At 48.5% G+C, this 26576-nt stretch overlaps 10 protein-coding genes across 10 annotated transcripts; 5 read left to right on the top strand and 5 right to left on the bottom strand.

Annotated features, from left to right (window-relative positions):
- Positions 1–1184: 1184 nt before the first annotated feature.
- On the bottom strand, positions 1185–1679 carry RhiXN_06591 (uncharacterized protein; the record flags this gene model as incomplete). Its single annotated transcript, XM_043326407.1, has 3 exons — positions 1185–1339; positions 1395–1472; positions 1526–1679. 3 exons carry the CDS (start codon positions 1677–1679, stop codon positions 1185–1187), a joined length of 387 nt encoding a protein of 128 aa, XP_043181839.1.
- A 525-nt stretch (positions 1680–2204) lies between these two features.
- Positions 2205–4693, top strand: RhiXN_06592 (Dual specificity phosphatase, catalytic domain; the record flags this gene model as incomplete). The annotated part of the gene is made up of 5 exons (XM_043326408.1): positions 2205–2381; positions 2451–3289; positions 3337–4029; positions 4083–4172; positions 4225–4693. The coding sequence occupies 5 exons, from the start codon at positions 2205–2207 to the stop codon at positions 4691–4693; spliced, it is 2268 nt and encodes a 755-aa protein (XP_043181840.1).
- Positions 4694–4782: 89 nt separating this feature from the next.
- RhiXN_06593 (superkiller protein 3 SKI3) lies at positions 4783–5309 on the bottom strand (the record flags this gene model as incomplete). Its single annotated transcript, XM_043326409.1, has 3 exons — positions 4783–4950; positions 5015–5180; positions 5227–5309. The coding sequence occupies 3 exons, from the start codon at positions 5307–5309 to the stop codon at positions 4783–4785; spliced, it is 417 nt and encodes a 138-aa protein (XP_043181841.1).
- A 164-nt stretch (positions 5310–5473) lies between these two features.
- On the bottom strand, positions 5474–10634 carry RhiXN_06594 (superkiller protein 3 SKI3; the record flags this gene model as incomplete). The annotated part of the gene is made up of 18 exons (XM_043326410.1): positions 5474–5923; positions 5976–6042; positions 6091–6689; positions 6745–6951; positions 7005–7798; positions 7882–7942; positions 7994–8358; positions 8415–8824; positions 8875–9032; positions 9090–9280; positions 9330–9582; positions 9634–9918; positions 9969–10044; positions 10103–10188; positions 10241–10291; positions 10346–10403; positions 10463–10546; positions 10597–10634. The coding sequence occupies 18 exons, from the start codon at positions 10632–10634 to the stop codon at positions 5474–5476; spliced, it is 4233 nt and encodes a 1410-aa protein (XP_043181842.1).
- A 165-nt stretch (positions 10635–10799) lies between these two features.
- On the top strand, positions 10800–12257 carry RhiXN_06595 (uncharacterized protein; the record flags this gene model as incomplete). The annotated part of the gene is made up of 4 exons (XM_043326411.1): positions 10800–10986; positions 11040–11480; positions 11625–11720; positions 11770–12257. The coding sequence occupies 4 exons, from the start codon at positions 10800–10802 to the stop codon at positions 12255–12257; spliced, it is 1212 nt and encodes a 403-aa protein (XP_043181843.1).
- A 138-nt stretch (positions 12258–12395) lies between these two features.
- Positions 12396–14713, bottom strand: RhiXN_06596 (extracellular metalloprotease; the record flags this gene model as incomplete). The annotated part of the gene is made up of 5 exons (XM_043326412.1): positions 12396–12465; positions 12520–12560; positions 12641–13090; positions 14117–14522; positions 14577–14713. 5 exons carry the CDS (start codon positions 14711–14713, stop codon positions 12396–12398), a joined length of 1104 nt encoding a protein of 367 aa, XP_043181844.1.
- Positions 14714–16540: 1827 nt separating this feature from the next.
- Positions 16541–18390, top strand: RhiXN_06597 (aminotransferase class-III protein; the record flags this gene model as incomplete). The annotated part of the gene is made up of 7 exons (XM_043326413.1): positions 16541–16853; positions 16925–16989; positions 17061–17235; positions 17284–17366; positions 17422–17865; positions 17904–18001; positions 18057–18390. 7 exons carry the CDS (start codon positions 16541–16543, stop codon positions 18388–18390), a joined length of 1512 nt encoding a protein of 503 aa, XP_043181845.1.
- A 157-nt stretch (positions 18391–18547) lies between these two features.
- RhiXN_06598 (RING finger protein) lies at positions 18548–20494 on the top strand (the record flags this gene model as incomplete). The annotated part of the gene is made up of 8 exons (XM_043326414.1): positions 18548–18733; positions 18785–18862; positions 18915–18998; positions 19053–19105; positions 19161–19219; positions 19276–19510; positions 19571–20178; positions 20235–20494. 8 exons carry the CDS (start codon positions 18548–18550, stop codon positions 20492–20494), a joined length of 1563 nt encoding a protein of 520 aa, XP_043181846.1.
- A 297-nt stretch (positions 20495–20791) lies between these two features.
- Positions 20792–23851, bottom strand: RhiXN_06599 (pyrophosphatase/phosphodiesterase; the record flags this gene model as incomplete). Its single annotated transcript, XM_043326415.1, has 1 exon — positions 20792–23851. The coding sequence occupies one exon, from the start codon at positions 23849–23851 to the stop codon at positions 20792–20794; it is 3060 nt and encodes a 1019-aa protein (XP_043181847.1).
- A 447-nt stretch (positions 23852–24298) lies between these two features.
- Positions 24299–26551, top strand: RhiXN_06600 (uncharacterized protein; the record flags this gene model as incomplete). The annotated part of the gene is made up of 1 exon (XM_043326416.1): positions 24299–26551. The coding sequence occupies one exon, from the start codon at positions 24299–24301 to the stop codon at positions 26549–26551; it is 2253 nt and encodes a 750-aa protein (XP_043181848.1).
- Between the last annotated feature and the right edge of the window lie 25 nt (positions 26552–26576).

Here is a 26576-nt window from a genome sequence, read left to right on the forward strand (position 1 = left end):
CCAGGGGTGAATTTGCACACACCTAAATGCCAGAGATCTTTGCGTACCGACTCGGAGCATCTTAATCAGTTCGTCTAAAAAAACAAGGTAAACAGGGGAAGTCCTCAGGAGATGGATTATAATATAAGAGCAGTTTATCTAGAATTAGGACAGGTATATAAAGATGTTCAATACGTTAGGTTAGATGCCGGCCGAGCTCCGCGTAAGTGTAGTGGTGGATGGATGGAAGGACCGCACGAGGATAGGTGGCTGTGCTTTGGGATTTCCAACTGTCAAGGGGACATCTTTGGCTTGATCTTGTGATCCAAAAAGGAAAATGAGATGTGTAAAGCCTGTAAGATTGCAATAAAACTTTTTGATCTTAATCCAGTTTTACGAAGATGTAAAATTCTGATACTAACGGTAACTCTGACCTAATAATCCGAGGATATACGACCTTCCTATTCGAGCCTGCAGCGAAAGTTTAAGCTCACGCATTGCATGGGCCCAAGATTCGAATCTGAATGGATCCGATTGTTTTTGAGTTACACTGAAATTCCAATGGCTGAAAGGCTTCTGTAGTCTGCGAACTTTGCGTCCTGCCCTGGACAATATAGGCTTGTATGTCTCCACAAGACTGCTTGCAAGGCGGCTAAAAGAACTGGCTCTGCAAGCCTGTATGGTGCCGATCACGAGGGTATATGCCATACTATCCCTGCCTAGCAGCAGTAGACGAGGAGTCCGGATCAAGCGGCTCTAGCAAGGTGGGCATGGAGCACAGGCTGGACCAGGCAGCATGCTTATGTCGCTTGCTATGCGTGACGATGGGTGACACTCGCTTCCGTATCCCGTACATCTTACGCAAGGCACGTCTACTTAGAATTTCTACGTCAGCTACCGAGTACACATGTATGTTCAGCAAAGATATTTGTTGGATTGTTTTGCCGCGTTGGTGTGGCATTACATAGAATTACTAGCGGGCTCTCACGAGTGCCTATGGGCTGTGGAGCTTGCCAAGGCGAAAACCCCCCCGCCGGAAAACCAAGCCACCAAGTTCCAGACATTGAAACTGAAGCATAATAGCAAGCATTCACCTCTATAAAGGTCGCTATATGATACATGAGATGTGGCACAATACAGGTGTTGCTATTGGGATACGCAAAAAAGAGCAACAAAAGAGCTGTGTGATCAACGTCAATCGCTATTCAAGAGGATGTTGCATCATTTGCGTTATCCTCTGTAGGTGGCAAAGTCTGTTCTTGTTCTTGTTCTGGTGAAGCAAGTCCCAGCGAACTATCTGTGGTTGTAGTTGGAGTTGCCGGAACGATTATCCGCTTATTCGAGCTGGTCGATATTCGAACTGGCACAGGCCCAATGTCAGTAACTTGTCTTGGAACTAAAATTTAAATACAAACCAGATTTGAGTTCCATCCCCTTATCGAGCAGTACATGCATATCTTTTCTTGTGGACCGGGTGCTCTTCGACCACCTCCCTAAAACACACTCAATCAGTCTCTGTGAATGTTATGAAAAGGCCTATACTTACTTCTCCACGAATGTTTCAACGATAATGTTTGGTGCTGAGGGGCTGGAGGAGGAGGGAACAGCTGTGTTGAAAGTGGATGAACCAGCCGATTAGGGGTTTTCGGGGATGAAGTAGGAGGAGCGCTCAGAGAGCGGGATTCTTCCAGGTTGCCCATTGTAAGTAGTGAATTAAAATTGAGTTTTAAAAGATTATGTATTACCTATTATCTTTGGCATGTTGTGGTGTGGTAGAACTTGAGGCTTGTGGGATGATGATTTCAGTGATTTGTGGTTGTCACGCTTGGGTTGGCACGCACCTGGTATAATCGTATTTCAGTCTCGACCAAGACGTCGATTGATGAGGTATAGATAACGGTTCGCTTCAGCCCAACTACGGGTCAGATTGATAACTACTAAGTTTCAGCACAAAAGTAAGTGGGAGAGCAAGTGAAGTTACAAGTAACCAAAGCAAGAACCAAACAAGGGCTTTGATATATATTAGGTAAGTCATTTGTCGAAGCACCAGTCATACACTCATGTACAGGGACGCTACAACAACAGCATGCAAGTCTAAATACTCAATCCTGACTGACGACTGGACTTGAGATAACTAAAAAAAAAATCCAATATTTCTAATCTCTATTGCAGTATTCTCCTAGGTCGAATAGATTCTCTCGGAGCGGGAGCTGAAATTTAACTCTATGCTTCTTGCTGCTTCCCCACACTCGCAGCCGGATGCCTATGACGCACTTTCCACCGCGTCCGCCCTACACACTCCCCAGCAACTTGCACAGCTCGAAGCTGTGGCGCGCGCACAGGCGCGAGAGACACCAGAGTCGAGTTTAGTATCTGATGATGAAAAGTATCTCGCCGCACAGGTACGATATTAGTATCTCGATCCAAATTTAACGTCGTTTATTTCATTCTGTTCTATTCTGTTTCTATAGCTGGTGTACCTTGCCTCGCAATACCACGGATCGGAGTATAATCGTCAAAAAGCAAACGTACCGCAAGGGTTGTACATACCGCTTTCTATTCAGTTGCCTACGCATATCGCAGAACTTAGGACGCGTCAAGCAACGTCAGCTGAGAGACAGGCTTGGTTCGTTGGAGAGGGTGATGAGCTTACCGAGGATATGGATGTGCCCAAGGAAGAGGATAATGACAGCACTGCAAGCAAACCCGAAGACGAAGGTTCCAGGTCCCCCAAAGTGGTTCCTGGTCAACCACAAGCGATTGGTACCCAGACCGAGACTGTTCATTTCGAGCAAACACCACCTTCATATCCGCGTCGACCCTCTTACTTCCAGCCCGAAATAGTGCAGGTCGATTTGCTACACGATGCACTGGGAAATTCTTTGTTTCCTGCATCGACAAGATTGCCTCACGGTGCGTTGGCATTGCTCGGGACTCAGCCTCCTGCGTTGGACCCGGATGTAGTGGAAACCCCGCCCCCTCTCAAGGAGACTGATTTACCCCAATTCCCTGAGAGATTTGTGTTATCTTCCCCTCGTGATAATAACATGCAGCAGTTGCCTTCGACTCGCCTCGCCTCGCAGTCGCAGCCATCCCCGTCCCATTTTTTGCGTCCCCTCTTGCCCCTCCGTCCGGCCCCAGTCCACGTCGCGCCTTCGCCTAGTCCACAACTTCAATTGGCCCTCGAGACGGCCATATCAAAGGACACACTCCCTCGTACTCCTCCAAGCTCAGCTCCGCCTTCCCCTGGGCTTGGATCAAGGGCCCCAAGGCCACCCGTGCCCAAAACCTCAGAGTCACATCCTATAAAGTATGCAGTTTCTTTTTAGCAGCTTACGTGTCACTAAATCCCGGCAGCATATCTCAAGTTATTCCTCCCGACCACATTGGCGCAATCTCTTCCCAACTTACTCCCCGATTCCAACCGCAGGGACAAAGTTCATCGCCCCAAGGGACATACTTTTGCATTAACCCAACCTACAGACTCGACCGAGTCATATATGTTCTCACGGCTCGCGCTTTTGAAGCAAGGGCTGCTATGGCAAAATACTCCCCTGTCCCTGTCCGTGTAAAATTTGGAGAAGGGAGCACCACTGGGCCTGCGGTATTTGTGGGTCCTGGAGTGAAGAGTGAGCCGAATATCAGCAAGTCCACAACTCCTGCATCCCCGGCACCAAATGGAAATATGTTGGGCTTGGGACTTGGTCTTCAAGGAAATGAATCTCCATCGCCTGCCAGTACTAGTGCTCCTGGTCTTGTACCGCCGAATATAAACGACGATTCACATCCGAGGAATAAACTCCCAGCGCCCATTGTATTGCCAACTCTTCTACCCCCACCGTCGGCCGGACTTCCCCCTCCTCCCAGCCTGAATGCATCTAACACGATAATCAGCCGGCCTGTCTTAGGGAACCTATACCTTTCCTCTTGCCCAGGGAAGAAAGTTCGGTTGAACGGGCCCACAAGTACAAAGGGTCGAGGTGCAATTTGTCGAGACCTCAAGGCCGATTTAGAAAGAATTAAGCAGACAGGAGTTTTTTTGATTGTTTGGTACGTGGTCTACCTTTTATTTGTAGAGGTCGGGGCTAAGTTAGTCAATGAAGCTGCTTAGACGATGATGAATTGGAGTTTCTGGGCTCTCCATGGGAGGAATACCAAAGATACGCAAAGGAGGTTGGCCTGGATGTTTTACGGTCCGTTCCCTTTCTTGCGCCCTTCCCCTTTTGATCCTAACCAATGAGGTAGATTGCCTATGCCGGAGGGTCTGTGTCCACTTAGCGTACAAACTATGTCAGAGCACATGGACAAAATAATCCGAAGCTATACTCTTAGGGGTAAGCATGTCCTTGCCCATTGTCGAGGGGGCGTTGGACGTGCCGGACTGGTTGCTTGCGTCTGGATGTTGAAGTTGGGCATTTGTGGTTCCATATCATCGAAGCAGCAGCAAGACCCGGCATCTGGAATTCGGCAGATGACAGATTCCAGAGAACAAGTAATACGGGATCCAGTAACACAAGCACCTCCTGACCACCTGATGCGCGAACGAAAGGTCCCAAGAGATAGCATGGAGCTCCTTGAGCGCGTAGTATATATTATTCGGAGACAACGAAGCGTGAAGGCTATCGAGACATACGAGCAAGTTAGGTTTTTGTTGGAGTTCATCGAGTATTTAAGGGATTTGGACGCGAAATCTGAGATGCAGTCAACGTCTTAGTATTTTTGGTTGTTATTTCGTGAAAGCTCTGGCATTGTATATCCACTTTACATCGCTATCGCATATCGTTTATCCATTTATACAGTCAATCATCCATTAGAATAGCCCAGCTGTTGGGCATATTCAAGGAGTTCCTCTCTTGCCTGCACCGATTCACGCCACGCTCGGATATCTATATTAGGGACGGATTGAATGAGGAACGCTCGAATCACTAGATCGGGCACCGAGTTCGGATAGGAGGGCACTTCTTCACCCTCCTTCATAATCCCGGATCATTGGAATGAGTACATCTATATTCGCGAAGCTGAACTTGAAGCTTACCTCAATTTGCTCAACGTACCCAGTTATCATCACATGACATTTCAGCTGCTGGAAAAATCCCAGGTGTGCTTTGTCTGACGAAAGTATCACTGACACGTCCGCTGGCCGATAATGACCTTCGTCTTCCAACCAGATGATAGACGAAGTCGGCTCCGTCTTGACAACTCTGAGTGGTTGGTCAGCTTGAAATAGGATTGGGATGGAGCTCAAACCTCGCAACCAATCTAACTCTCTGGCCTAGGATTTTGCGAGTGATAGAGGAGAGTTTTACCACACATGCAGACTCTCGCCCCATTATGATCCGAATATATCGCTATTGTGACGAGCGAAAAGTGTGGTGGTCATGGTCAAAGCCAAGCGCTCAAGGATCACATTACACTCAGACTCACAAGCAAAGTCAAACAGTATTGCCTTTGAATATATCATGCAAAATGTGATTTAGTATAAATTTATAATACTTCAAGTGTCTTTTGGTAATCTGTTCAGTACATATGTTAATGCAAGGTAGTTGCGTTCGTCCCAAGGAGCCAGCATCACAGCCTTTTCAAGCCCCTTCTGAACACTGGGCTCCAGCTTGCCCACTTTTGCACTGGCAACACCAGCAATCCTTAGGAGAGGACTAAGTTCATTCCTCTCGGAGATATTCTTTAATGCTGATATAGCAACTTCAACAGCCTTGTCGTCTCCTGTTTGGACAAGGAACTCCAATAAGGCTCTAGTAGAAGAAGTGGTAGCAGATTTGAGGGCGACGGCGTTCCGAACGACTTTGAGCGCTTGGTCAAGGTTGCCTTGTGCTATGTGATGTTGTACTAGTATTCGATCTACTTGATGGCCGGGATCTAGAACCTGACGCTTCTCGGTCGGCATACCGAGGATTTCAGACAACGCTGCATCTACCAGGTCAGGTTCCTGGTACTCAATATCAGCACTTAGCTCAGCTAAGAGTAAAATGATGCCTTACGTTGTTAAGTGTTCCGATCGCCACAAGCATTACAATGCATTCTAAATTAGAGGGGTCTTGTTCGACCCTAGCTCAATGTTAGTGTCTGGTTCAAAGGGGAGAGATAGATGCCCACATTTCTAACAGCTGGGATTTCGCTGCCTCTTTCGCGTCCTCAGAACCCACCTCCCAAAGAGCCTGGCAGAGTGATATGGTGACGTTTTCACGCACATGCGTCGATACAGGTGCACTCGCCACAGCTGCCTCGAACATTCCAACAGCAGCTTCGAAATCATCTAGCATGTAATGCGCAATTCCTGAACTAGCTTGAGCGTGGGCACGACATGTTTTAATTGTGTCGTCCTCAGTGGATTCAGGTAACAAAGCCAGTGCAGTGTTGAACGCGTCTAATGCAGCAGAGTAGTCCCCCTCGGCTAGCTGTAGTCGTCCGAGATTAACTTTAGCAATCCCATAGTGCTCAGCAATATGCGCGTCCTCCGTTGCTTCATACAAGGTTTCTAATATCGGAATGGCCTGCATCAAGAGGTCGGTAGCCAGCGAGATAAGACCCAGGCGTTCTGCGACCAGAGCTAACAAGTGTAATCCAGATGAGTCGTCGGAGAAATGTTGGCAGTAACGCTGTAGAGCGAAGAAGGCCGGGAACAATGTCTCAACCGTAGATGTATTTGCAGTGTGCACAAAACACTTGATCCCATACTCCTTATCTGCTCGAGGCTATACCACAAAACAGGTTAAGGAATATCTAATATTGATTATAAAGGTAACTCACAGAGTACGAGGCCAATCCAATCGCATGTTCCAAAAGTGTCTGTGCTTCAGCGTGCTTTTGATTGCGTACCGCTAAAAGAGATTTTCCAACCCAGGCCAAACTGGCATCAGGGTCAAGAATCTGAGATCTAACAAAAACATGTTGAGCAAGCTCGACATCGTCATTGTTGAGGTATAGTAGGCCAAGTCTGGCCCAGTGATCAGCCTCCTGTAATAAATTAATCAGTGGGTAGCACATAATGTATAAGAGACTGATGTCACCTTGCCGTCTATTTCTATTGCCTTTATGAAGGCATGCTGTGAGATTTTAGGGTCATCAGCGAATGACAAGGACCCATAAAGGCTCCAGAGTTGGTCGTTTGAGGGATCGCGTCGTAGAGCATGTTTCACCGCCACAATCGCCACAGACTCTAATTTTTTCCGTTGCTCAATAGCATTCTCAAATGGTCTAGCATTAAAAGTAGCTATAGCAAGCCCAGCCCATGAATTTGCCAGAGAATCTTCATTGTCGGTCGAAAGTGTTACCAGATATGCGCTGACTGCGGCTGCCATCTTGAGTGCCGTCCCGCCGCTTGGGACACCAAGTAAAGAATCAACGATTTCAGAAACCAAGAAGGCGTCTCCTAAGTGACGTTCGAAATCTTTTGCACGTGCTACGAGTGACTCTGCGAGCGGGGCAAGCGCGCCTTGTACTGCAGGTACGTTCAAGAATACCCGCTTCTTGCCAAGTTCGGTCAAGGCATCATAAGCCAATCTCCATCCAACCCTTCGAGCGACCTGCATTATTGGCTCACTAATCAACTGAAACGCATAGTCCAACGAAGAACACCACGAAATCTCGGCGCGAATAGAATAGCCTGTCTGAGCTTCCAAACAACCTAGTTCCAGGTAAGCTTTTCCAAGCCCAATGATAATCATAGGATCTTCAAGCCCAGGGTGATCAGCCAGTATCTTGTTGAATGTATCAACTGCCTCTAAGTGAAGGCCCATATCTCGTTGAACGGTGCCGACAATATATGCGGCAATCCATTCGTTTGAAGGGGCAATGGCCTGCCCTTCTCAAGAGCCTTGAGGGCAGCTATATGTCGTCCAGATTGCGCGTATGCCTCTCCGAGTCGTAGCCAAGACTGATAGTCACCTTCATTCGCCCTCAGTGCCACTTGAAACGATTGGATAGCAGGTGCATAGTTATGCCGATTCTACCATGTCATCAATTATTATTCATCAACTCTGACTAAGGCCTTACGCACCATCTCAACTAGCCCAATAGCCTTCCATGCCCATGCGAAAGTTGGCTGATGACGAGCAACCTCTGTACTTGGTTTATCGAGCCCTCCGGTCAACCCGCCTTCTCCCTCAATAGTTCGTCGGGCGACAACTTCCACAAGGTCCCATTCTCGCTCTTCCGCAAAGCCCTCGGCAAGCCTTCGCGCTGCCTCTCCTTGACTTGCGTCCAATTCAAACGCCTTTTGGAAACATTTTGAAGCTCGAAGTGCATCCGGGGGGTTCGCATGCTCGTTATAATAAATACCTAATGATGTGAACGCAGATGCGTAGCTCGGGTTGAACTTCAAAGCCCCAATAAAACGTTTGTAAGATTCGTCGCGCCGTTCGCCTAAAATGAAGAAGGTTCTGAGCATACAAAGTGTAGTAATAAATCAGATATCAAACCTCCAATATCCCATAAACATTTTCCTAGACGCCATTCCACTCGTGCCCTATCATCTGGGGGCGCATCACCCAAGGCCAGAGCTGAAGAAACTTCGCGCAGTTCACTAAGGCTGGTCTCAAGTTGACCGTCCATTGCCATACACCACGCAACTTCTTCTCGAGCCCGAACACCAACCCACCCAACCGTGTCGTCTCCATCTGTTTCTTTCATCACTCGTTGGAAGTGCTTGATGGCATCTCCCCAATTCTTCGCGTATTGGTAAATATATGCGCGAGCCATAAGTGCGCCAACGTGGCCTGGGTTACGAGCGAGTACTTCTTCCAATATGCGCGATGCACGAGCATGATGCTTGGGTGGGTAAAGATGAACCAGCCCGGTTGCTAAAATCACATCAAAGGCTTTTCGCACCCTGAAGACAGATTCATAAATGGGAATCCCAAAGCAAAGCCACTGACTTACAGTGGCAACTTTTTTCCTGTATTGTTTTCAGCTCGTTTTACTAGGTTGATTCCTGCTTCGGCTATACGTATAGCATTCTTGTGATCACCATCGGCTGTGTATACATCCCCAACAATGCGGTGTGCAATAATCGACTTGGGAAGTTTCGCAAGATTGGTCTGCAAACTCCATAAAATCTGAGCCATGTACCAGTGGAATAGACCCGATAAACATACCAGAATTGTTTCTACAGGGTCATAAGAGCTGTCTTGTTCCTGGGCAACCACGGTTTCTGAAACGGCAGTCTCGCTTTCATCATCGTCTAGAGGAATATTCAAATAATTCAAGTATGCTGTGAGCAATGTTGCTAGTGGCTTTCCGCGAAATAACTTGGAAAACCGTCGGAATACCCCGAAGTCGTATCCCTCTAATATCGAGTGTTAGATACGGTAAAAAAAACGAATGTAGTGTCCCACCAATGTCATAGACGTCCAAGTTTTCCATATAGCAAGACCAGGCTAACTCGTCTGGAAGCCCCAGCAGAACCGCACCACTCGCCATGTCTTCAACGACCTTGTACGCAGCATTCTTTTCCGACGCATACTCGGAGTTTGTAGGGAGAGCATACAGATATCGCTGCCGGTGGCGAAGCAGCTTCGACTCTGTGTCTCTCCTTAGTTGATCCGAAGTGTTTGGATGGTTCAATATATCTTCGTACAGCGCCGGAAGCTTCGTAAAGATCTCTCAGTTTTATATATCGCCAAATCCAGGGCGTCTGACCTTGGAAGCTCCCCAAATATCGCGGCCAACTTCGTTTTGGACCTCTTGTTGGGTACCTGCGTTGATTCGAGTTCGCCTTCGTTCCACTTCCTTTGTGTACGCCTCCTCTTCCGAACGCTCGACCACAGCTACGATCTCTTCGAGTACGGGAAGAGAATTACCCATCGCTGCTTGAATATCGTATATCGTAGTTTTGGTTGGAGCCGTAGGTTCTAGTGGAGGTATAGTGGACAATACATCGTATAATCGAGATTCGGGCAAAAGGAGAGACAAAGCATTGGTAACCTGCCCTTCAGTGTTCAGAAAATAAACAACATCAGTAAAGATAGTGTTACCTCAAGTGCTGACCCGTGTTCTCTTCTGACTTCAATCAGCTTCTGGAGGAATTCTGCGACCTTGGTAGCATCACCCCTGATAAATGCAGGGACATTGCTTGGTTTATCAACACGAGCTGGTGAGATAAACTCACGAATTGGAGGCAATCTCGATCTCCTTTTCTAAGGTTTCGTCTAAATCATCCCAGCGTTCTGTCTTCTCCTGAATCTTCTCGATGCCCTAATCGGGATATAACTTAGATGCGGTCCATACCTTGAAGTGACATACATACCCGCCAAGCAAGTAATTGATCCGGCTGGATATCGATCGCTTTTCGATATGCCTAAAACCATAGTTAGATAACAAGCAATAAGAATAGACTTTCACTGAAACCCACTTGCTCGCTTTTGTCTATTTCATTTAACTCAAACGATGCAAGACCCAAGAACACGTTTCTGTGATCGGTCGAAATATATTTACTTTTTGCGGGATAAAATGACCTGAATTATCTTACCCGTTGTAGTTGGCTGCATCGTATGAAAGGACGTCTTCTGCAGTCCTTTGAGCAGTTTTCCAATCTTTATTATTGATAGCCTCTCTAATCAAGGCTATAGTTTATATCCGGATAAATAAGCATTATGTATGTACCTTGACACTTTTAATTTCGCCTTGATCACGCTTGACATGGCGTAAGTTGGGGATGGCCAAGGGTTGTAGAATGGAGCGGCGAAGCAAATTGCAATTCCAAATAAGCGCGACGGACCCTGCCACCGACCCTCGTGTCTCAGAGCCCGAATCACAACAAACGACCTGACCAGCTCCACACTCAACAATAATCACTACTGACTCTGATGCTGGGTACTCGCTTTCACGATGATGTACATATGGGTGGCCGAGGGCAATTCGGCAAGACGCCTGGTCGGATGAATACCAATGCCAGGAAAGAAAATCCCGGTGGACTTCAAGCAACAGTTAGAGGAAAGGGGGGCTTGGGGGGAACTTCAAAAACGCCCGGATTCAACGGTGCTGGTCCACTGGGTAAGTTTATATCCAATTGACCCCTTACATAGATGACTTACTTTGCACTTTAGAGCCAAAAAGCTTGTTCAAGGATGGGAAGGTCACTGTGCAACAAGCACAATCTATCAGCAAGGCCTTCGCTCTACTTGACAAGACTAATAAAACACCTCATGTCAAGTCACGCAAACTAGTGTCAACTATGACGCCTGTTGCTGGCTCGGCCAAGAAATCCAACTTAAAACTGTCATTTACACCTGCGCCACCACAAGTTACCGACGATGCCTCAAAGGCTACAGTTCGTCGTCCAAGTGCTGCACGGCTTAGTATACGTGCCCCTCGCTCTGGAAATTTCCAAACGCCCGATGCACGTGGGCGACCAGCCCATTGGGATGTTGGCGATATAGGCCCTGATATGGATGAAGGTGTTCAGCTATCCAACGACATTGAGGCTAAAGTACGACAGGTTCAAGACGAAGAAGAAGAGCTTGAGTACATGCCTCCAACTGCAATTGGTGCGTCATTTGATATTTACAGCTTCATTCAACAATCTATCTCATAAGTGATTAGTCCCAGAGTATGAACCACTGTTCGAAATGCCGACTTGAAAGTATTTGGCCAAACGGTGTACTCCCTGACGCATTCATATTGGCCAAAAGATGAGATTAATGTGTTGAACGCAATCCGGGACGAGGGCATTATCGATGCTCGCTTTGACCTACCTTCGTCTCATGATTTAAGTATCCTTGACCCTCGTAAGTACACATGTGCTGCGTGAGACAAACCTACTGACTTCTAGTGCAGCTGAGGACAATCCCTTCCCCGTTCGTATCTCATTCGCTGATTCTAAGAAGCCAGAGACTCGGGGCCGTTCAGCGTCAGTATCAGCGCGCAGTGGGATGAGCGGCATTGTTAGAGCTAGACCAGCATCGGTGGCCGATGTCAGAACGGATAACATTTCCAGGGCCCCTTCTCGAACCTCCAGCCGACCTGGTTCCACTGTTCCTCCCCGTACCAATCCTGCCATCAGTGCCCGCTCGACGTCAACTGTTCCGTCCAAGTTCGATGTTTCTAGTGGGCGGCCGGGTGAAAACACTGTGCGTCGACCAGGCACGTCGCTTGGAATACGTTCAGGAGAGAGTACGGCCCGAATTGCCGGGAAAATGGTAGTACCAAGACGTACGGATGCCAAGGTTACAGGTCATCCGGCACCCCAAACACATTTGGTAGAAGCACTAACTATACCTGTTGACGGGTCTGCTTTGGATGACGATTTCCTATTTGAAGTATAACTTTCCTATTGAGAATGGCATCATTTACATTCTTCGCAGTTGTTTTATGTTGTATTTCATTTCACGGGTCGATATGTATACAAGCCTTATTTCATGTTTATCCGCCTAGAGCTGAAACTGTACAAAATGGGTATCAGTCTAATTAGAATTGCCAATGGAGCGGGAACTGTCGCATACGTGCATACCATGAAAGCCGCTTGCTGCATGCCTGATGAATACTCCGTGAATAAAGTATGCATTCATATTTACACAATGACTTTACACGGCCTGATTGTGGAGGGATATTTCAGATATAAAATAATTCTATGTTGAGGACAGCGAAAGAAACCTTCGTCATCGCTTGAGCAAGACTGACAAGGTTGAAACACCTGGCAGAGACCGACCTTGCAACAAAACTTAGTTAATTGAGGAGAGCTAGTCCCCCAACGAGCCTCTTCCTGACCCGGATCAGGTTCAGAATCCACATCGTCGCCAGCAGCTTTGCCTTTAAGCCCCTGTCGTACAATCATAAGTGCTTTCCCCAGTAGGTTTTCTCCCCATTTGTCACGCTTCATTGGAGCACTTTTTGCGCCAAAACCTATACCCCATATTCGATCAAAAGGACTTGCTTCAACAAGCTCACTGTCTCCTGTGGCTAATAACTTTATTTTTAGATATTCGCTTTGCTCGAACTTGAGACGCGAGCCTTCGATTATGATGTTTAAACGCTCGCGCTTCCAGATCGCCTCGTCAAAGTTTGGAACCATTCTTCCGAGGGCCTTGATATCGCGCGGATTTGTGGTCTCCAGAATAGAGCAAGTAATCGGAGAATCCGGGGCGAACAATATCCCTTTCTGGTGCATCATGTATCTGTAAGCATTTAGTTGTTAATATAAATTATATCATTGGTTGAGCAGGTCAACCACGGGGACTCACTGCTCTGCATTCTCATACGATATATCCCATTATTGAAAGGGCGATTTGTACCACTGGCTGAGGTACCCGTGCTCCTCTTTGGGCCTGAAGAAATATATTGTATCATCTGAGGCGGTAGTCTGGGGGGCATTCGCATTACTTTCAGCTTCAGACCTCCAGCCGATCGTAACCGTTTTCGCTCTGCTTGGCTTTGGATTTCCTTGCAACGATCTTGCCAGTTATGGGAGACGACATTCAAAAGACAGTAGTATATGTATCCCGGGTCGGTGTTGTGGCGGAGAGTTGAGAGTATTCACGAGTCCCTCCTCACTTTAACTATAGGGCCGGCGATATGCAAAACGCCGAAGTACATATGACTTGACTCACTTCAAGTTCGAGTCAACTCACGGACCCTTTGGTATATACCAGGATGAATGTCAGGGTTTGATGTGAGTGCCAGGAAGGGCAGGAAGATATATACATAAAAAGAACAAAAAACGACTGGGTATGATTTTTGTAACTAAGATTTCCGAGAAACAAAAATATAATAGTATGTCATCGACAGACACCGCATATATCTACATTTGAATGCACAGCTTACAGCCGATCTCAAGCGGGTACGTGTTGAATACAGTCACGTAGGAAATTCAGTCGAGTTTGAAACTGCCCAAGCAAATGGTTGCGCACAAATGCACCATCGACGTACTCAAAAGCAAATAGAGGACGATAAAAGAACTATAGGCTAATTCCCCGGTACTGTCTTACTTGCTCCTTGATACGTGCAAATTGACCTGGAGTAAACTGTGGTACATCCATTAGTATTTTGTACTCCCCAAGGTCTAATACTAAAATATACCTCGTTCATACACGAATCGTACGAGTAATCCATGTAGTTATGGATCCTGCGTTGTTAAAGTACATTGCACTTTTAGTATGCACGGCTGCGGGACGTCGATTTGACTTACGGGTCTACGCCACCATCTGGGCACGTATCTTTTCCAACCGGGCATCCGGCCGATGGGTTGCTTCGGAAGGGGTATCATCGACATAGTCCCAGTTCCTGAACAATTGCCCCCTTGGAAGGTGTGATATAATCCAAGCCAGTGTCCGAGCTCGTGAGTAAGTGTCTTTCCTTCGTCGTAATTGACGTTGCTACCTCCAGGAACTGTGGACCACTGAATGACGATGCCATCATCCTTTGGGTTAGATTCATAGGTGGAAGGAAAGGTGGCATAGCCGAGTAATCCCTTTCCTGGGCCACCTTTGAATCCAACAGTATAAATGTTTAGGTCGGCAGCGCCTCCTTTACGCAGGGAGTTTTTCATGGCCGTGTTGGTGGGTAAGTTCGGAGCGACATAATTAAACCATGTTCTACAAAAGTAAATGAGTTAGACGAATGCAAAGAATAAATGGTACAAAGCTGACGCGTTGGTGGTACGATCAACGCTCTTCAAGTTTAACTTGAGCCCCAATCCGGAGAAATGCGAGTTGGTAGCTTTGATTGAATCTTTTATTTGATAGTGTGGAAGATCTCCCTCGGCCAGAGCTTTATATTTGCGCATCACGACGCGATGTTCACTACTTAACCACAACCATTATCTCATGTAAACTTACTGTCTCCTCCTTTATAACATGCCAATACACATCGATAGTTTCATAGCAAATAATTTTTACTGGGCCAGCTAATTTTTGTGCAGCAAAGTTGGATTCAACATTGTTCACAAATGATTGGCTGATGCAGATTATGGTTGGAGCTATGAATTAAACCCGGAACCAAGGATGTGAATGACGAACTTGGGCTCTGTCCCGCACTTTCGAGGCGTAGGGTCGCTTCTTGCCTCATAATACGCGGCGAACGCAACGTTTGAAGAGAGTGCAAACAACAAGCAGAGAAGAGGGCGTAACACGGCCATGGAGGACGGATGGGAACACCTAGAATTGTAGATCCGATGTTTATATACTTAACTAGAATATGCTTAATCGTGTTTCATCCTCGTGCCTACAGCGAAGTGCAGGCATCACATGGAGAATCGTGCTATGGGCTGTCCGGAGATGCAGGTGAGGTTGACAGATTAGGCGTTCGATGATTGTCATAGGTTCATATGCTTCCGACAGTGAAGGTCTTGGCAAACCCATTTAGGCAGGCTATGTATAACCTGTATATCAAAGTCTTTGGATCCACGTGAACAAGCATCGGAGTTCGTCCCAAGGTTAAAACTATGATATTGATTGAGCGGCAAGGAAGGTCTCCTTAATCTTACGCTATTCAATCAACAGCTTCCTTGATCACAATCAATGTCTCAATAAAGACTAACGGAGATTAAGACACTGGGTGACCTTCTGTTTCATCAGTTGTTATGTGGGTCATCGCTGCACTTAATTGCGTTCCACTTGACCAGCAGGTGGAGATTTATAGTGAAATATATGTACAATCGTAGATGGCTAAAATATATATTTGACTGTATGCAACTGGTTAGGTTGAAGATATGGGATATGCCATTAGTTTTCCTGTTAAATCGTAGCTCATTCCCTTTTTGGTTCGCATGTAGCTCGTTATTTGTTGGTATTCCCCTTGCTCCACCTGAGTATCCCCGGTTTTTTGGCACGACGTATTATATCCTTTCACAATACACACTTATTTGGGTGTTTGATGGGGTTGTCCACATACATGGGTTGGCGGGGTACCCCGCTGTGGAATATTAATGGCAATGGGTGCACGAGCATGACAGGATGTTTTACGTATATTTGCATACACTCTGGTCCTTGTTGTGAGTTCGTGAAATGGAGTGGAGACCAAAGTGTCTTGGCGGTCCTGACAAACGGGTAATTTCGTGGCTGCCGCCGGTCGCTGAGTCCTGAGTACAGCCACCTCTAAGCGAGATATGCAATATGGCACCGTAACGGAGAAATGATGTATTTATTATTTGCCGCTAACCGACGCTTAGCCCTCTAACATGCCCTTCAAATGTTCGCCTTTCTGCTTGGCGAGCAGGCTGAACTGCATATAATCTTCTCATGCTAAAGTTCGCATGGTAAAGGCAGCTTGAAGCACGTGCGAAGCGCCCCACATACATGATTGAAAATCTATCAGAGTTAAATCGTAGCCGGTTGACCGTCAGGTGATGCCTAGCACCTCCTATCCAAAAGCGTTAAGCGAGCCGTGAGAAAGAGGTACTGAACCAGATAAGGAGTCTATGTCGTCGTCCCTGTTTATGTTTGCCGAGATCGACGCTAAGCGAACACCTTTTCGGGAAGGTATTACACCCCAAATGAGACCGGGCGCACGATAAGTTACAATAATGGAGTAACTGACTCGGAACGGTTGGGCCCCTCGCTATTTACCACGACCTCGACCATCCCAGCTTTAAAATCCCCGCTCTCTCTCAGACATGCTCCGCGCTACTAGGGCTTTCCTCCCCTTCTCCTCTCGTCGCGCGCTTGTCTCTCCCTCTGCTCCTGTTCCACCACTTCATCTTCGTTCCCCCATTCACTCTACTGGCACTATGCACGCCCCTCCTACCAATGGAAACGTCAATGGCAACGGTGTTCACATCAATGCGGACTTTGCTGCTGAGCACACCGCGCGTGGTGTGAGCCGCCTCGTCAATGGAGTTATTGTCAAAGGCGAAGGCTCCTACGTGACGTTCGACGATGGACGTAAGATGCTTGACTTTACCACGGGAATTGGCGTCACTGGCCTCGGTATGTTTTTTTCCCTTTCATTTCGTCACCGTCGTCAATAAGGCCCTAACTGTGGAGCGCTTTTTCTACAGGCCACTGTCACCCAGTGGTTAGTAAGGCTGCTGCTGACCAGTGCATGAACCTTGTTCACGGACAGGTTAGTCGGAACCAAGATCTTGGTCTTCCATGAATAGCGTTGATTTATTTTTGGCTACCCTTGCACCACAGTGCAGCATTGCATTCCATGAACCAGGAGTCAAGCTAATTAGCGCGCTCATGCCGCTCATGCCCGATCCTTCGCTCGACACGTTCTTTTTCTGGAACTCGGGCTCTGAGGCTGTCGAAGCCGCGGTCAAGCTTGCACGTACAGCTACAGGGAGACAGAACATTATTTCTATGCAAGGTAAGTGCTGAATAGTTGTGTGTCGAGTTAGTACTTATTGGGTTACAGGGGGGTACCATGGACGTACTTTTGGTGCGATGGCTCTCACCCGTAGCAAGACTATCTATAGCGATCGTGTTAGCCCATTGATGGTATGTCCAATTCTTGCTCGCGCATTTATCGGATTCTAATAAATGGAATTTGTAGCCCGGAGTGTATGTTACACCTTACCCGTACTGGCACCAACTTGGTCTCCCGCCCAACGCAACCGAAGAGCAAGCAGTCGCCCAAAGTATCCATCAACTCAACCTTCTCTTCGCACAGCAAACCAACCCAGCGGAGACCGCCGCGATTATCATCGAGCCTGTACTCGGTGAGGGTGGATATATCGCCGCCCCTGCCTCTTATCTCAAGGCACTCCGTGAGATCTGTGACGAGCACGGCATCTTGTTGATTTTTGACGAGGTACAATGCGGGTTTGGCCGAACGGGCAAGTACTTCGCGAGCGAGTACTCTGGCGTACGCCCGGATGTTATGATTATTGCCAAAGGGCTTGCCAATGGGTTCCCGCTGAGCGGTATTGTAAGCCGAAAGGAGCTGATGGATACGCAAAAGCCCGGGTCAATGGCAAGTCACATATCCGATATGGATGTATGCGGATTTATAAGATTGACCGAGCGATTTTATAGGGTGGCACGTACGCGGGTAATGCGATTGCCTGCGCTGCGGCTGTTGCATGCACCAAAGTTATGCGCGACGAGAACGTGCTCGAGAACGTTAATGCACGGTACGTAACCAGTGCTTTACCTTTCCGCTCTCGCTTAACCAGACTGGACGAATAGATCTGCCGAACTATTCGATGGTATCAACGTGTTGCGCGCTAATCCCAAGATTGCTCCATACATTCTAGACGTGCGCGGTAAAGGGTTGATGGTTGGCGTTGAGTTTGCATCTCCAACGAATGCGAGCTGGGATGCATCGGTGCAGAGTAGTGCGCCAAAGGGCATGGCCAGCCGAGTAGCTGCCAAACTCCTCGAGCGAGGTGTATTGTTGTTGACAACCTCGATCTTCGAGGTCGTGCGATTCATTCCTCCGTTGAATATATCTCAGGCTGACATGGCCAAGGGAATCAAAGCATTCCAGGAGGCAGTCGAGGAGGTTGTTCGCGAGGGTTGACATGGTTGTCAATGTTACTGAAGGTTGTTTCTGTTTTTGGATTTTATGTAAAATGTGTACAATAAATAAATTCTGGTTTAAGCGAGGTTATGTCATGAGTGGAATTTGAAAAACGACTGCGGCTTCTGAACGATCCTCACTCATCCTCAACCACGACATGAAGGTGGTTCTTGCGGTCCTTGCTGCAGCTAGTCTGGCATGGGGATATATCCCAGCAGAGGGGACGAACGATACGCAGCAGCTGAATCTGGCTGATGCGTCGAGTTTAAAACTTGCCTCCCCAATTTACACTGAGGAGGTTTCTTACCAGCTGGCACGCACTGGGTCCAGTGGTTTTCAGTTGGTGCGTCTGAATATTTATTCTTATTTATGAACGTGCTAACGAAGCCTGCAGGGGGCATTTGTTCATTTCGACGAGAGCTCGTTAAGCGATCCGGATAATTCGTACACACCAACACCTTGGATTGCCATGGTGAGTTGTGGCAGTACACCACACGCCCAGCTCCTTTCTTATCTATTGATAGATCTCGTGCGACAAAAACTCAACAAATGCATCGAACGATACCGACATTTTCACGAGTGCTAGAGACAGGGGGGCTGTTGCCGCAGTAGGTTTGGCATTGGCGCCTACCAGACCCCGACCAATTGAATTATGATGATAGTTACTGTATTCGACCAAGTCCCAGGCGTGCCTCATCAACCCCTCGTATTCTGAGTACGTCATCCCACGCCTTTTGCATCCCCCAGCCCCTTCTCACCCACGACTGCAGTGCAGACGAGTTTGACCGTATTCTCGATATATTTGCGACTAAAGATAAATTCGCAGCACGTAAGTCTATTATTGGCATTCAATAGCTCCACACTTGACTAATGGCGTTTTGGCAGGCTTGATCGAGAGTCTCTTCACCAACGTTAACAAGACGTATCGATCCTTCAACTCGAAGCTTCTCAACGAGTCCTATCTTGCTATCAACAACACGGACTCATTTGCGCAAGTACCGTTCCTGATGGCTTCCCTTACAGCTTGGAATGCCACGTCCACTTCGACCAACACTACCCACTCCAGCCCCCCTCCAAGCACCACCAGTGATGATAACAAGCCCAACACAGGTCTCGCAATGTACGTAGTCTTTCTTATCGGTTGATCTCCGCTTCTTCACTGACCCATCAGGACGCCCAGGATCGTCCTCTATGCTATCACAGGATGCGTTTCGCTCTTGTTTTGCGTGGTTATCCTTAGTGGAGCGATCCGTGCGATTCGACACCCCGAGCGATATGGGCCTAGGAGTGGTGATCCAAATCTTCATGGGCCTGGAAGCGCACCTCAAACTCGTGCTGCTGGTCTCGCCCGTGCGGTTCTTGACACATTCCCAGTTGTCAAGTTCGGTCGACCCTCGGCAACTACGAACCAATCGTATGAAGCCAAGGACTATGAGACAAAAGATGTAGAGATGACAAGGACAAGCGGATCGGCAGCGGATCTCGAGAGAGGAATGCCCACGGTTAAACCGGTTGGTACCTTGGTCCACAGCTCCACGCCCGACGAATCCAGTGGAACCCAACCGTCCCAGCCTGTCGCATCTGGCTCCTCGCCTTCGTCGCCTACACGAGGCGACAATTTGACCCGTGTGGCGATCGGCGTGGAAACCTGTCCGATCTGTATTCTGGATTTTGAAGACGGTGACGATCTGCGTGTACTTCCTTGCGAGGGTCGGCATAGATTCCACCGAGACTGTGTCGACCAATGGCTGCTCGAGCTTTCGAGCTCTTGCCCTTTGTGTCGTGAAGGTGAGCGCCTGAACAATGTTCTAATTCAATCGTGGATATTAATAGCTTTTACGTAGACTTCGCTGCCCTGGAGGCTATGGCCGCTGGGAACCATCCAGATGACGTTCCTGAGGAATCTGCACACGGCCAGGCGCACGGTGGGAGCAGGTTTTCCAAGTACCTACGTTTCGCAAGACACCGTCGTGAACAGAGTCGAAGCGCCGAGGCTGGGACTGCTCCAAGCGCCGTCCCCCAGACACCCACGGACCCCGACCATGAGACTTCGGCGGGCTGGCGTCCGCGTGCTCATCCCAGTGGGAATGAGCCCCACTCGTGATCATGATTGGCTGGCATACTTACACAACATCATCATTCATCGTTTCTTTACGCTGTCCGGACACTTCCTTGTTATGATTCCGACTTTCTTTCTCATGACGTTTTGGCTACGCCCGTTTTCCAACCCGTGTATTTAAAAGTATGTGTTTTTGCTGATTGGCGGGGTTGTTGCTTTATCTCCTTGTGTACAATTCTTTTGTTTAGTCCACGCGGTACTGTAATTCTATCCCATTATGAAAAAAGGACCAGTATAAATAACACTGTAGCTAAAATTCTAAAAATGACGGTACCGAGACATCTAAACCTCTTTTTTAAAAGTTTTCTGAACCTTTATCAATGATTGGCCTGCGCCAAGCCATACACCCAAAATAATAAGCACATCCGTCAGCAGCAGCACGACTCCCCCTAACATGAAGCGTGGTGCAAAGACCTTCCAGACCATCAAGTGCCGTCTGAGCCATGCAGCCGTGATAGCGCTGCCTGCGAGTTCCATGCTCCTATAGAGGACAACTCCTAGCGCAACTCGGAGAGTATCGCACACTGCCCGATCTTCAGATCCTGGTGCTGGATCAAGATTCCACAAAGCCACAAGTGGGACCGCAAGCGCAGACAAAATAAATCCGCCAAACGTATTCAGTACCACGAGTATAGGCGAGAATGGATATGTCAAAGTCGGGAATCCCACAAAGGCCGATTTCCATTGAATCGTGGACAATACTGCTTGGTGACCTGTTGCAAAGAACGCAATGTTTCCGAGAAGACAGAGTGCAGCTGCCGAGTTGAACGACGGACCCGAACGGGGTGGGTTTGCCCCTGACGTCAGACGGTCGAGCGCGGCGGACATTTCTTGCGGTGTGGCGCTGCTCCCGCTGGATAGCTTTTCGAATTCGTCCCTTAGAGACTTGGCATCTCGCGTGCTGTCGAGGATCTCGAGATATCCGAGGAGCGCCAGGAGGAATAGACCAAGCACAAGTTGGGCAGTTAACTGGGAGACTACGTGTGTCAAGCTAAATGCGAGGAGGAAGAATAGGAGGTAAGATGAACCGTATGCGTTTGCGAATCCTAAAACTGCTAGGACGGGTTTGCCGGTTTCGTCGGTCCTTCGTTGGAGTGCGATGCATGGACCTGAAGTGTACCAAAGCACTGATCCTCCAGTTGTAACCCCGAGAAGTACGGTCCTAGCGATGAGAGTTCGAAGAGCACGGATGATGGGCGCAGCGGCCTCACCGCCTAGGATATCTGAGCCTTCGAAGCGCTCAAAAGACCACCATAGGGCACTGCCGAATAGAGCTGGGCGTACAACGAGCGTAGCAAAGAATGGTGCTATGCCATTGTCGGATCCCGAGATGGCCAACGCCCGGCGAACAGCGGTGGGAAGGAACCATGCAGCGGGAAGTACGAGCACAAGGACCCAGAAGGGTGCAGCCGACGCACCAGCCGACGCATAGAAATTCACGTGGCAGTAAGGATGCTGTTCTTCCCTACATACAGTGCTCGAAGCCATTAACCTGACGCACACGGCCGCGAGAGTACCAAACCCGAGGATTCGCTTTCGTAGATGTGCGGTAGGGGCGTTGATTCCGGATAGTGTGAGGGGGACAAGGAGCGTCATGAACAGGTACAACACGATACGGTCTTCCCACATGATGAATGAGTTGGAGGCGAACCCTGCCGCATGCATAACCAGGACAATTGCCCCCAGTGATAACCTTCGGGAATGGGATGCAACCAGATTAGGACTGAGAAGGTAGATAATACTTGCGGCTGAAGTAAAACTTGCACCACCAAGCGCCGCCTCGAATGACGATAAGGGAAGAGGCTGAATGATTTTGAAACCCCATAGGAGAACGGTACCCATGCCGAGCCCAGCGGCTGCACCCAGTACGCCTGTTTGAAGAGTATTGCGAATGACAAGTTCGTAACTGTCCTGATGGGAAGCCACTGCACGGTAAAAGACCCATACGCTCGGCACGGATACAACCAAAACCAAAAGTCCAAGGCCCATGCGAACGACATTGAATTGAGCCCAAAGTGCGCGACACCGTTGTAACGCCAGGCGTGTGAATTTTGACCGAAGAACGACGCTCTGTTCTAAGTTAGCTTCACCAGTGGCCGCCTTGAAGGACAACTGGAGCTCGTCCCATACAGGATCCAGTTCTCCACTCGAGGTGCTACGGCGATATTCGTGCAGGTAGCGATTGACCTGTTCAACATTGAGAGACGTTGCCTTCGCCAATGCAGGCTCATTGTTCGGTAGATTGAAACCAAAAGCGTCGTGAACGATCGTGCCTAGGTTATTAAGCGGGATAGGTAGACCCAAGAGCAAAGCAATAGTGGGAACAATATCGATTTGTTGTATCGAAGGAAATGGCTCGCTGTATCCAGGGAAAACAATGTCGGGGTAATGCCCTTGTGCACGAAGTTGCTTGCTCAACGAGTCAGGAGAAGTGAGGGCATGGCCTTTGCTATACAACCATAACCCCGAACTTGTCTCGAGTTCACCATCGCCTCCGTGGTCGCCTCGTTTATCCATGCCATGATCTCCAAGAACAACAAGTAATGTATCGTCGTCGAGTAGTTCGACTACCCGAGTCAGAACTTGATTCATCTCTTGAAGCTTGGCTTTCATCGTAGGATGCGACGGCCCGAGCCGGTGGCCGACGTGGTCGACGCCAAGGAAATGGCCAATAATCACATCCCAGTTTTCTCCGTGGTTCTGGAGTAAGGGGAAGATATTATGGATAACTCCTCGGTCCACAGTATGTAAATCCTCGACGTTAAATGAATCAAATGGATAAGACTGATTGAATGCGCCAGGAAACACAGTTTCCCACGTGTCGTCACCCATAAAGGCCGTACGTAGGCCAGCACGCTGCATTTGAAGTATGAGAGAATCCTCTAATATCGCCGATCCACCAAAGTTTGAGCCGATGTCTACGAATGTGGGAAGTGAGCCTGTGGTAAGGCCTTTGATTCGTTGGAGGGTAGCGGTTGGCGGGTCTGAGTATGCGTTATACAACAAAGACCGGTCAGGTTTCTCCTCTGTAATCTGAGCTGGGAGTGTGAGGATGTTGTGATGGTATGGATCAGATACGGTAGGCGGGATGGGCGAGATGAAGTCGAACCGCAAAGAGTCGATTATAATAATAACCGCCTTTTTGTGAACAGTGGTTCCGAGAGTACATTCTTTGCACTCATTTGTTGCATCAAGAGCTACCCGAGAAAGTAGGAATCCTCCAGTGAAGAGATATAGCCCAGAGAGGTGGATCAGGAAGACATGACCGAGCGCCAGCACCGCCAAGCCGATTTTTGATATAGAAAGTGTTGATACAGTAGGCGTTTTGTTGGATTCTGCCATCGTTTTATATTATGACTATAATTCGATTTCTGGAAGTATGAGAATAGATAAATAATTGCGTCAAGCTTGTAACATGGGTCACTTACCAAGAATTACGGTTAGATCTATACCAATGCGTATACACTATTGCATGGCCAGCTATTCTCGACTATGTCTCTAAATCGCGAAGACAATTTCTTGATACGGCTTGACCGAGAATAATTAGCTACCGCAAGCCCGTATAAATATGATCCGCGCTATGCGTAGAGAACACACCTTATCAATCCTTTTAGTGATATTAGGATACAATACAGCTACGACGAAACTTGGGAAGGATACCGATCACAGATGTGGTAGTCCGCTGTGAGAGATGCTCGGCACGGTCAGAAAAGCTCGAGGCCTGATATTCAAAATCCCACGAAACACGTCGGTTTCACGTGACGGAATCACGTGTCGACGACGACCACCATGACCGACAATCCTGGGCCTAAGGGCAAAGGAATCAGCTCGCGATTTTCAGGCATCCTGCGTCGTTCTACTCGTTCTACTTCTGATCTCACCAGTATTCACGCACACGATATTAGTTCTGTATACCCGTCTGAGAGAAAAGCTATTAAAAAATCCAAAAATAACGGCTCCAATGATTCTATCTCTATGTATGGTTCTGACGACTCCGACCAAAAACCCAGAAAAATTAGTAACATCCAATCCACCATCCCTGCTGGTTCTACCCAAGAAGCAGTTGCAGACGCAACAATAAATATTGAGTCCATATCTGATTACACACGTACCCCTAGCCCCACCCGAGCATCACACGTCGCGAGCCCAAAGGTCCAACTCATCCCGTCTACCAAAGACAAACCCCCAGTCATAATGGTCGTCAGCTCCTCCCAAGAGTCTGAACAGATTAGAGACGCAGGGGAAGGGTTCGAGAGACTGGCGGAACATACGTCGGACGATGATAGCGAAGTCGGCACACCCAAAAGTGTAGCCATGGAGCTGACAGAGGACATACGTCCAATGTCGGCCACCCCCAAACCTAACCGCATTAACAAAATTCGCAGAGAAACCCCCATGCACGACCTCACATGGAACCCGGAAGATCAACACTGGCTCGACCGACTCGAAGATGGAGCATACCCTTGCGATGATGCACTCCAATGCGCCCTCAAATATTCCCAAATCACCGCAAAAGTTATCCGATCCATCATCAACAACAGAGTAACCCAAGACGAAACTACCAGCGAGCAAAACACGACAATCAACTTCCTGAAAGAAATTGCAAAAATCAACGAAAGCACCTTCGACCACGCAGAACGCACAAGTCACATATACCCCCAGTGCATACGTGAAGGAAGACCCATGAAACCCGAACCCATCACAACAACAAACGACAACGATGAGATGGAAACGGATCGCGAACCAGATTGGGACAACACTAAGCCCGGGAAAGGATGGGGACATACGATAACCCATACACAACCCGACAACCCATTCATCGACTTCGACCCAACCTCCGGACTCCTCAACCCTAAACCAATCACATCCACAACCCAGAACACCGACAACACAATCCTCAACCAAATCCTCAAGAAGCTTGAACAGCTTGACAACATCAACACCAGGCTGAGCAGGCTCGAAGGTGCTAAACCGCAGGCTAAGCCTGCCCAAACGACCCAGCCAGCCTCCGGCCCCAAACCCACCCAAAATTCAAGCAATCCAACGAGCGTCAGCTGGGCCGATGTTGCGGCTAAGGGTAACACCAAAGCCCCGGAGGTCAAAGCCTCCAACATTGCGTCCGCCCTCAAGAGGGACATTGCGAGACCCCCGCCCGCACAGAGCGATGACAGGAATTTTGTCGTTCGCTTTAAAACCCTACCCGTCACTCAACCCAACCCGGAGAGTATCTTCGTGTCCATGCGCGAGTGCCTGGACGCCGCGAACAGAACGCTTGGTAAAGGCAGGCTCACCAGAGCCCGCTGGACACTCAAGGCGAGTCTACATCTCTCTTTCTCCAATTCTGCTTCCATCACGGCGATCGAAAACGCCATTCCTCTACTCATGGACAAGCTGAAAATGCCTGAGTACGAGTTCGGCCCTGAAGTCCCGTGGAGTCGACTGGTAGTCACCAACGTCCCCACTGGGATGGGAGGGCCCGCACAACGCATGCGCAACCGAGACGAACTGACACAGCTGCTACGGGATTCATTCCCTGAGGAAGCCAAATTCGGCGACCTCAAAATAACCCTATCACCAGATTGGCTTGCAGACCCGGCGCGCCTACAAGCAGAGGGCCGCCAGGCCTCCACAGTGTCGTTCGCCTTCGAAGACGCTGGGGGCATCACCTCGAGCCGACTGCTCACAAACCCACAATTATTCATATACGGTCGAAAATGCGAAATCAAGAAATTCAACCCCAAACCCCTCCTACAAACCTGCTCAAAATGCGTAAGGTACGGACATACCGAAAGACAATGCCGCACCAAGAAACCCCGCTGCCACAAGTGCGGACGCAATACCCACTCCACCGACGAACACAACGCCGACAACTGCCCCCGATGCATACGGGACGGCAAAGGGAACCCGTGCGAATGCGTATACTGCACGTCATGCAGCCTCCACGGACATCGGTTCAACACCCCCGAATGCCCGAAAATGTCGGAATTCCGCCGCCCCATAACGCAAATCATTGCAAGCCGGTCAACGGGCGTTAATGCCTGAACACCACATACTCCAACTAAATGTT

The sequence above is a fragment of the Rhizoctonia solani genome, chromosome 7 (assembly GCF_016906535.1).
Source record: "Rhizoctonia solani chromosome 7, complete sequence".
Classification (NCBI taxonomy): domain Eukaryota; kingdom Fungi; phylum Basidiomycota; class Agaricomycetes; order Cantharellales; family Ceratobasidiaceae; genus Rhizoctonia; species Rhizoctonia solani.